The 11,284-nt window shown below is 35.0% G+C and overlaps 1 protein-coding gene across 1 annotated transcript; it reads left to right on the plus strand.

Annotated features, from left to right (window-relative positions):
* Positions 1-14: 14 nt before the first annotated feature.
* Positions 15-11,098, plus strand: LOC114719927 (uncharacterized; the record flags this gene model as incomplete). The annotated part of the gene is made up of 3 exons (XM_028905499.1): positions 15-244; positions 10,234-10,761; positions 10,906-11,098. Coding segments are annotated over exons 1-3 (951 nt in total), but the record flags the coding sequence as incomplete, so codon positions are not given.
* Between the last annotated feature and the right edge of the window lie 186 nt (positions 11,099-11,284).

Genomic DNA, 11,284 nt, shown 5'->3' on the forward strand with positions numbered 1-11,284 from the left:
TCCCTCCTTCAGCCATGAGCTGTGAAGGAGTACCGCAGAAGACTGTGGGGGAGAGAGAGACGGGCAATGGTTTGGCGGTGGAGTTGAGAGAGAACGGGAAGGAAGAAGAGTGTTTCAAATATGAGGGATGGTCGAATGGAATAGCGAATAAAATGGGAGATTTCGCAGTGGGAACTAGAGAGAGAAGGAGGAGAGCAATAACAAAAAGGCAGAAACAGGGAGCCCACACAAGATTCTGTTCAGGGTTCACTCCGATTTCCTCTTTCTCGCTGCGGAAAAAGCAAGAGAAACAAAGGAAAGGGGAGGGTCCTTATAGCCGGGGAGACGGATCTGAGTGTCTCCGTGAGAAAATATAATAAAAGAAGTAATTTGAAGTGGAGCAGAGTCTGTGATATGTGGATTACATGCAACCCGAGAAGCGCTCGTGTGGGTGGGTTGGCTGGATGCCAGGTATTTCTTATTTGGTTTCAATTAGTATTTTTTACTAAAGTAAGTATTTTTTTTAAAAATTCATTTCAAACTACGCGAAACCATTTTTAAAGAGCATTTTTTAACGAAAAAACTCCCCCTACAGGCCTGAATCATCTGTCTTTGTCTGCCTATGTACCCCTTTTCTTATTAACGGCGTGTTTAGCAACTCAGAAAGTATTTTTAAAAAAATATTTTTTTATAAATCAAGAAATTTTTTTCACATATTTAAAAATATGTTTAAAATTATAATTTTATTTCTACTTAAACACCCTCTAAATAAAAGAACGAAACGGTAAGTATAAAACATCTTGGCTTGCTTCCACAAGCATCATCATTCCCTTAGCTTGTAGTTGGTTTGAAATGGTTTATTAAGAGCTTTCCAGTAATAATTTATAAAATATAAAATAAATGTGTGAGGAGTTTTGTTTCAACTTACATAAAACATATTCATAAGTAATATTATCTTCGGTCCTAATTATAAGAGTCAATTGATTAATTTGAGAAGATTAAGGAAGTAAGTTAAGTTAGTTATTTGTTCGAAATATGTGTTGTCTTTCCTAAAATGTTCTTACTAATCAAGTGTATTAACTAGAACTATCATTATTAAAAGGGTTATTTTGAAAAAAATGTATAAATATAAGAGATAAAGTAGATTGGGGTCTTACATTTAAAACCAAAATAAAAATCAAATAAGATTTTATATTAAGAATCGAAAATAGTATTAAACAAGTATTTGATATTTTGGCTTTTTTACCCATTGTCACATGTCCGCCATGGGAGCCTCATTTTCTGTTTCAAATAAAAGGGGTGTTTGGATTATTAAAGAGGTGATTTTAAAAAGTATTTTATTATAAATCGAGATAAATTTTTTTATTTTTTATTTTATATACTTTAAAGATATTTTTAAAATCATGATTTTGTTTGCACCGTAAAAAAAAATATTGATATAAACAGTGATCTTACAGTTTGGGTTCAATTCATTTTCTTTCAATGTCCAGCTTGCAATGACCCAAAATTAATAATGGGAATAAACGCATGTGAGTACTGTGTATCGTATTGGAGCCTCTCTAAAAGGGGAAAAACAGAGCAACAGACATTGGGAAGCAGGATTTTGAACCCGGTTTTAAAGTTGCCTTGCAGACTTGCACGGGTGTAACCAATCAAAAGGACGATGGTTTTCTGTTTTTTTTTTATAACAAAAAGCAGGCTCATGCTTCCATTTGGGAATGATAAAAGGAAGTAAACAGTGAAAATAAGTACATTTAATATCCCCCCCCAAATTATGTATTCTCATCTTACGAGGCCAATCAGCGATTCAGCTGCGTGCGCACCCCGTGACATTCCCGGTGTACGCACAGTAATATCTCTGATTCTAATTATAAGAATCAGTTGATTAATTTGAAGAAATTTAAAAAAAGTTAGTTATTGTCATAAATAGATATTTTATTTTCTAAAATATCTTTATTAATCAAGTATATTAGCTAGAACTACTATTGTTAAAAGGGCTGTCTTTGAAAAAATACATAAATATTAGAGACAAATAGATTGAGATCTTATATTTAGAATCAAAATAAAAATCAAACGAGATCCTATATTAAGGACCGGAGGTAGTATATTATTATTTCCGGTCCTAATTATAAGAGCCATTTGACTAATTTGAATAAATTAAGAAAAGAAGTCAAGTTAGTTTACAAATACGTGTTGTCTTTCTTAAAATATCCTTACTAATCAAGTATGTTGGTTAAAACTATAATTATTAGAAGGACTATCTTGAAAAAAATTGAGTAAATATGAGAGACAAAATGGATTGAGATCTTATATTTAGGACCAACATAAAAGTTAAACGAAATTTTATATTAAGGACAGGAGGGTACAGTAATAGTACTAGTTAATATGAACAAGAAGAAATGTTTGCTTTCTAATTTTATTTTTCATTAAAATTAAAAATTATGTGCTTTTTTTAATTTAATAATGAAAAGTATGTCAGCAATTTATGATAATCAAGAGGAGGCAAGATTTAAAAAACAAGAAGCGGGAGCAAAGGAGGAATGGGGAGGGGACCAGTCCCAGGCAGGAAGTGGGGTGCGGGGAGAGGCAGGGAAAAATAAAAAATGAGCAAGAGAAGCATGTGTCTGCGATGTGATCCGTACGGACGTAGACGAGTTGGGATAAACTTACAAGGAAAGTAATATGAGGTTGGGTTTGACTGTAAAAAGAGGAAGTGTCTGAAGAAGGGGTAAATGCGACAGGGTCGTTAAGGGGGTTTGGAGGATTGCGTAGGAAGGGAAGGGCACACGCTTTCCCCGTTTCTGGCTTTCCGTTAGACTACCCCATGTCCCATGTGTGCCCTCTCCTCCCTCTCCTCCCCCCCTCCGCATGCAGGACACATATCGATCAAATACTCGTAGCATATATATATGTACGGCACCACTGATATTAATCAGGCGTCGCATCGCTTGCTCCTGAGTCATAAATAATTTAAATAGAAATCAAATTATGATTTTAAAAATAATTTTATGATACATAAAAATTTTATAGTTAGAATTAAGAACATAAAATAAATATGTAAAAAAATTATCTTGATTTATAAAAAAATTTCTGATAAAGCACTCATGCAAGCATTCAAACAAACATAGTTTTTGAGATTGTCGTATGGGGTGGGGCCGGGGGTGTGGGATGAAGGAGCACGTGAGGCGGGCAGGCGCATAATTACGGGGACAGTTACTACTTAGTACTGGTGTGTAATCATAGTAATTCATGGAGATGGGTGACGAGGAAAAGATCTGGTTCTGATTCGCGTCTCACATCGCACGGCGTGAGTAGCTTCTTAGAGAAGCAATTATCCAAAACTGGCTAACGCCACAGTGCCTGCACACGCCTCGCCTTCTCGCCCTTTACCTCATTCACTTCCTACTTCGTCCCGCCTTCCATGTTTTTTTTAAGTCAGAACAAATTTTTTTTATATATTTATCTTGTATTTTATAAATTATTATTAAAAAATTATTTATAAATTATTTATAAGTTTTTCTAAACAGACACAAAATTGATGAGGCATGCTGACTCCTGAGGAACGGGGGAAATGGGTGGCGTGCTGGGGGGAAGGGGGTTGTGCGTTTTGTTAGCAGAGGGAGTATGACGTGAGCAGCAGTTACACGTGCGGTTACATCATGGCCTCACACGCGTACGGCTATGCGCCTTTTCTTGTGAACTGCTTTCCGTTTCGCCACCGTACTCAAAACTCCGCCCCTCACGCCCGCTTGCCCTCAATTCCGACCCTACCCCCGTTCCAATTATCTATAATTCCTTATTTGCCACCCGTGGATTCTTAAAACTCATTTTAAATTCCTGAAATTAATTTTTTTAAAAATTTTATTATTTTTGGCCATGTTTTAAAATTGACAACTCTAGTTTTTGTTTTTCATGCTTGCAAGACGAGCCAAATGTACATATTTGACACTATCCAAGAGGAGAAAACCATCCATATACGTACTGATTTAACTCGTCTAATTCTTTTCCTATCAAATTGATATCCTAATTCAAATCTCATTACATTCTACTCACCAGATAATTCTAGTTACATTAATAAATCTCAAGACGTTGTCGATAGATCGTCCCGGGCACCGAAAAATAAAAAAAAGCCAATAAATCGTCACAAATATATATATATTTATATTATGTTATCTGGGTGGCCGTTTTGGCAAATTAACTAACCCATTCAATTAAAAGATGACCAAAGCGCACGTACAGGGCCCACCCATTCCCCCAGGCAAACAAATCATTTGTACTCAATTCATACGCAACAGGGCATTGGCCTTTTATTTATAGGGCCACAACAACCTCACTGCACACGTACTATCTTTTTGTGAGTGTTGGTGACCACCTTTTTTTTTTTTTTTTTTGATACTTGCTTCAAATTTGTCACTCTCTGGTTAGAACAAGCACCGCATGAAGAGCAGCCTTTCTTGACATTAATTAAAGGACACTTTAGTATGGTGCCACCGTCTTTCTCTCGTTATTTGACCTCACCTGCGAACTCGTTTCTCAATTCTCCCCCACTTTGCCCTCAGACCAAAATTAATGTCCACTACTGTACCAAATACTGCGTAACTGCTCCTATTTATTTATTTTTCGAGTAAGGATCTCTCTCCTTGGTCCAAAAAAAAAAAAAAAGAGTAAGGATCTCTCTCTCTCTCTCTCATGTTTTTGCCAACCATGCCTATATAAATATACACATATCTACGTGATTGGGACCCATATCCCCTACCCTGCACGTGAATTATTATTACAGATATCTCTCACGATCATTAATCTGCTCCATTAGTGCTTCAAATTGGCCTTCGTGTCATCTCTTAAACGACAATCTATGACTCTTTTTGCCTCCTTTTTTCGCCGAGACAACAATCATCATCATCCTCACAGAAACGGTGGAAATTATTTTCCATTGCGTGTGTGTATATATATATAACTAAAGTTAAATACAGAACGCTTCTCTTGCATCCCAGGAGCAGGATAAGAATAGGTTTCAATCCTTAACAATTCATTCATGTGAATCTCGCATGCTCCATACGTGTTCCACCTGGAACATCATTAATCTGGTCTCACCTAACCTGTCTTCCTCCTCCCATGAACACTGCAAATGAATTCAAGTTTTATTGACTGTGCCTGCTTTGCTCTCTTTATTTTTGGTTACCTCCTTCCCTCCATCTCTCTCATCCCTGTGAGTTCATTTTCATATCTTTGAAAACATATCATTACTTGCCGAAACGTAACTTTCAATTATCTCTGTGCACATGCCAATAATTAATTGTTACTGCACTCGACAAAGAAAAGGCATCACGTTTCAAAGTTGTGATTACTAATTCTAAGTTAGGTCCCTGGGCATTAATTTGTCTCTGTTTGTTTGTTTGCTGTTTGTGTACTTTTTTCACTGTGTATATATTTGTGGCTTTCGTTTTCCTTGTTCTTTGCTTTTTTCTTTTTTTTTTTCCTTCCCCCCCTTAGCTCGTGCATGATAAACCGCTGTCATTATTGACTTTTGGTTTTAACACTAATTATTCCGCCATAATTAAGAGACTGAACCCAGCACAACAAAACAAAAACCAAAGTAAAGATCGTGGACTTGAGTCTTCTTAACTTTGCATTTTCCACCTCACGGTTTTAAGCAAATTATCCCAGTTTCAATCATTGTACTTTCCTGTTTCAACGCAAATTTTCTCTCCCACGAGAGGGCTGAAAAGAGCGCGAGAAAACAAAAGAGGAAGTTGAACTTAGAAGACTCCGAGTCATCAGTGACTTTGCATTTAGACCTACCTATAATGATGGGGGTAAATTAAATTTCGGAACTTTTCATCATGTTGCTTTAATAGAAGGAAACAAGATTTACTGGGTTTTCTCAAGTCTTGATCTGCAAGCAATACGACGAAGGAGATGTCCTCAGTACCATATAATGTTGGCGCTTAAAGGGCAGGCATGGTTAACAATATGGTCGCTTTTTTGCCCTTCAGGTCATCACTGAACTTCATTATCATACTGCACATCTTTTGGCAAGCAGATTTATATCACACTTGTCATATCGGCGGAATTAATTTGACTCTTCCGGTGAATGATCCAAGATTCATGATTACTGCTACCACAGATATCAGATCTTCCAAAAGATGTCATGATCCATCCAGCAAACTCAATCTATACATATCTAGAACATATCAAGCAAAATGCTGACTTATTTGGAGTTTTTCCTTTCTTCTTTTCTAATTAACGATGAATAGTTAGCGAAATCTTAGCAATTATATATGCGAGTCATTTTTTTGTCTAGAACGATGAGTCCAAAACAACTGTAATAATCAAGGACTGATTCTTTGACTGTTGTTTTAGCACATGCTAAAACGGAAAAGCAATAGTCGGGAACATTGTTCAACTTCGATGAAACCTTTGAACTAGTTTTTTCTCCCTTGTCTATAAACATCTTTCGCTATTGCATTGGTTGTGTGTCGTGCCTAGGGACCAATTTCTATATGAGACATTGAGAGAACAAAAAATCACATATCTCTTTATATATATATATATATATATATATACGCCCCACTGGCACTGCCACCATCTCAAACTGTTATAACAAACAGCTGGTGTTTATTATTTGATTTATATATGTATATCCATACTCATGCTTCCATGTAATATAGAGTCATGAGCTATTATAATTTGTAAGGAACAAGGAACCGCATTAATGCACCATTATATTGCCCTCGCCATCTTGATGTGTATATGCTTGAAGTTTGTGTGTTCGATTTGGGTTTTTGACAGTGATTTTACATGTAAACTGTTCAAATCATATACTCCTTTTTTTGTTTTTTTCTTGGGTCGCTTATATGTCTTTTTTTATTTTTTCAAAAATCAGATCCTCTTTTAGTCTTAAATATAAGATCTTTATCTTAATCCTGAATACAGGACCCTTTACCAGTTTTGGTCTTAGCTTTGTGGACGTTTCATTATTAGTCATTGCTGGTCCTAATAGTTTATTTTTTTATTATAAAAATAAAATCTGGTAAATTTGAAAAATGCGTATCTTCTCTTTTTCTAAAATAAAAAATTATTAATATTTTTTCCTTGGCCCTTAGTCTTTCATACTTTTCATGATGAGATTTTTAAAACAATAATGGTAATAACTATAATGAAGGCAAATAGGGTGCCCACAAGAGATTCAATGGGGCTAACTTTGTATGTGTTATAAATGGGCCTAGATATTGGTGATCCAATAACAAATAATCCGTGACAAGAATTGGGCAATGGATTTCAAATATGAGAGCTAGTCATTATTTTGATATCGAGATTACTGTTTTAAATCATTTAACGTGCTGTATCATAATATCATATAATTGACATTTTTTCTCAATAAAATGATCAAGTCAATTTATTTAGCTTATCAACAATAATTTTCCTTTTAAGCAATTCAATTTATTTGTTTGCTCAACCGCTTGCCGCTTTCAAGCGCAGTCATTATTTTTTTCTCTGTGTTTGTTTTGTAAAGAGAAGTCAATGTCCTTGAAAAATAACTTGAATTTCTTTTGAACAACTGAGGAAAAAATTAAATGACAAAATTTCTATTGAAAAGTAAATGACGGTGGGAACCCAAGAGGCGGGTCCCGCGAGCATAAATGGCTAGTGACATGTGGCACGGTAAAAAAGTGGGAAAGCAATGACCGCGTGAGCTTCATGTCCAAATTGAGCCCTACGTACCGTATGCATTCCACTCACGTCCAAACTGAAAGACGACTCTGAAGGTTACAAATGATTTGTTGGAAGCTGGTAAAAAATCATGCATGCTGGGTAACCCTTTCTCCCCCCCCCCAAAAAAAAATTGCTTATTTTGTATTTATTGCCCTGTGTAATCCTCTCGATTTCCGAGTGACGTATTGATCCGGTTAGTATTCGAAAATTATGAGGCAGCGCCGTTTCTAAAACGGAGCCCACTTTCTGAGAGCCCCTTAAAGCTATTGTGAACAAGTTTCCGTGGCCCAATAGGGCGGCCCAAAATAATGCTTCATCGACATCTTTACCCGTTGAACTCATTAGTGCTTTAATTGTTTTTCTTCTGAAAAGCATTCGGTTTGGGTTAGAAAATGGGGAAATCACAAATAAAGACCCTCGAATTAGTAAAATTACTTTATGGTCACCTGAATATGCCAAATTATTATGAGGGACCCGGTCTCAAATTGTAATTATGAAATCATGGTCAAATTACCAAAATACCCCTCTTTAATTTTTTTAAAAAAAGAAAGCCATTGCCTCACCGGAATCCGGCCACCGATGCCGGAGCTCCGGCGGCCGCTTCCGGCGGCCTTCCTTTGTTTTTTTTTTTGCAACTGTTTTTTTTTTAAATAGTGGGGAAAGTGAGGTTGGGGGGATTTGATCCCCCAACCTAATGCTTCCCAAAATAAGGAATGACCATTGAGCCAACAAATTTTTGTTAACATCATGATGCAAAAAAAATATAAGTTAACTCATTTACTCTTGTTCCAAGTGATAATAACAATACATTTGGAAATAACAAGTTCTGATTGTAAAATAACACGTTTGGAATAAAAATTTAACAATATGTTTTTTTTATAACAATAAATTTTGTTGCAGGTAATAACAACAATACATTTAAAAATAACAAGTTCTGATTATAAAATAACAAGTTTGGGATTAAAATTTATCAACACGTTTTTTTTTATAACAACACACTTTGTTTCAAGTGATAACAACAATACATTTAAAAATAACAAGTTCTGATTATAAGATAATAAGTCTGGGATTAAAATTAACAACATGTTTTTTTATAACAACACATTTTGTTTCAAGTGATAACAACAATACATTTGGAAATAACAAGTTCTGATTATAAAATAACAAGTCTGGAATTAAAATTCAACAGCACCTTTTTCTTATAACAATTAATTATTTTATACTTTTGGAAAATAAATTATTTATAACTTATAAAAAGTACTTGTAATCTATTTAATTTGCTAAAAAAATAATTTTTATCTCCAATTTATAATCAGAACTTGAAGTATAATTTTTTATAGATTAAAAATACTTTTTTATTGTTCAAATTTATAAATAAATTTAGGGAAAATGGAAACACACTTTTTAAATTTTTTTTTAAATTTTTTTAATCTATATATCTATACAACTTATTATAAATCAAACTACTTATTATAAATTATAAATAGTACAATTTATTGTGGATTAAAAATACTTTTTGACTGCTTAAATTTATAAATGAAATTTATCTCTAATTTATAATTAAAAATACTATTTTATTCTTTAAATATAAAAACTATTTTTAATATTTAAAGAATGAAATAATATAAAATTTATACTATGATTAATAGATTAAAAATGCCTTATTATAAATACTTTATAATTTATAAGAAGTAGTTTGATTTATAATGAGTTGTATAGATATACAGATTAAAAATTATTTTTAGAGAAATAAATATATTAAAAATATTTTTTATAAGTTATAAATAATTTATTTTTTAAAAGTATAAAATAATTAATTGTTATAAAAAAACGTGTTGTTAAATTTTAATCCCAGACTTATTATCTTATAATCAGAACTTGTTATTTTTAAATATATTGTTGTTATCACTTGAAACAAAGTGTGTTGTTATAAAAAAACGTGTTGTTAAATTTTAATCCCAAACTTGTTATTTTATAATCAGAACTTGTTATTTTTAAATGTATTGTTGTTATTGCCTGCAACAAAATTTATTGTTATAAAAAAAACATATTGTTAAATTTTTATTCCAGACGTGTTATTTTACAATCAAAACTTGTTATTTTCAAATGTATTGTTGTTATCACCTGGAATAAGAGTAAATAAGTTAACTTATATTTTTTTTGCATCATAATGTTAACAAAAATTTGTTGGCTCAATGGTCATTCCTTATTTTGGGAAGCATTAGGTTGAGGGATCAAATCCTCCCAACCTCACTTCCCCCACTATTTAAAAAAAAACAAAGGAAGGCCGCTGGAGCTCCGGCGCCGGTGGCCGGATTCCGGTGAGGCAGTGGCTTTCTTTTAAAAAAAAAATTAAAGAGGGGTATTTTGGTAATTTGGCCATGATTTCATAATTACAAATTGAGACCGGGTCCCTCATGGTAATTTGGCATATTCAGGTGACCATAGAGTGATTTTGCTAATTCGAGGGTCTTTATTTGTGATTCTCCCTTAGAAAATTAAATCCATAAACATAATATTTTTTTTTATATTTTTTAGTCAGCTTACAGGGTTTGTGCTTTATCCTCTCGTTTCATTTCACGGCCGGGGCTGCAGGAGGGTTTCTTTCGCATGCGATGGGCGTCCTGAGCACCTGAGAAATGGGCGGTGCCACGAGGTTCCTAGTGCTTCTTACCACTCCCTTCCCTCTCCTCCACCGCCGCAGCTCCTCCCTTCTCCGCCTCTCTCCTCACCGCAAGATCATACTCTCCTCTTTCCATCACCTTACTTGCTCTCCTTCCCCACTCTGCCACTGCCGTCTTCTCCTCTCAAAGCTTCTGACCAGCTTCACAATCAGGCTGCCTCCTCTGTTCGGAATGGCTACTTCGAAGACTATTCCCCAGGCCACCACCATTCTCACCCCTGGCCCGAGTGGTCCAAATTCATCGACCATATCTCTGCTTCTGGATATTTTGATAGCCCGCCGTGTGAGGGTGAATTTGCGGCGGCAGGGCAATTGCAAACCTCCTTTCTGCGTGAAGCCAGTGCTTGCTTGGCCTTTGCTCGGGACCGAAAGAACATTTTGCGGTTGGTTTCCAATCCATTGCCCCTATTGTGCTTATTGAAATTCCACGAGAATTAAGCTTTGCCCCAATAATTTTCCTGTATAATATTAAATTGCTGATCAGTCTCTTCTCTTGACCCTTTTGTCCTTGTGTATAATCGTTATAGGCTACTTTCGAGGAGAGACATAGAGGCGGTCATCGAACATGGCGCGCCATTTCTGTTCCAAGACGCTGAGGATTCTGTGAGAAAGATGAGATCTTTTATATCCAATAGTACAATCAGTGTAAGTGCCGAGTTTCCCTTTTATTTTCGGATGGAAGTTTGTGTTCCTGGCCAAGCTACACACCAGTCATGGGAGGTTTTACTGTATAACTTAATCCTCTATCATCTCGGCATCCATCTTAGAATTGTCCAGTCGTCGCGAAAGTCAATATTGTCTCTCACCCCCAACCTGCCTGGCCTGGTCGTTTATTCCTTCTATTTGCAGCAACAAAATAAATTAACTGCGTATTTTGCGAATTTATACTTTTATCAGCCTCCGTTT

The sequence above is a fragment of the Neltuma alba genome, unplaced genomic scaffold (genome assembly GCF_004799145.2).
Source record: "Neltuma alba isolate B1F8T4 unplaced genomic scaffold, ASM479914v2 tig00011959_pilon, whole genome shotgun sequence".
NCBI classification, from domain to species: Eukaryota; Viridiplantae; Streptophyta; class Magnoliopsida; order Fabales; family Fabaceae; genus Neltuma; species Neltuma alba.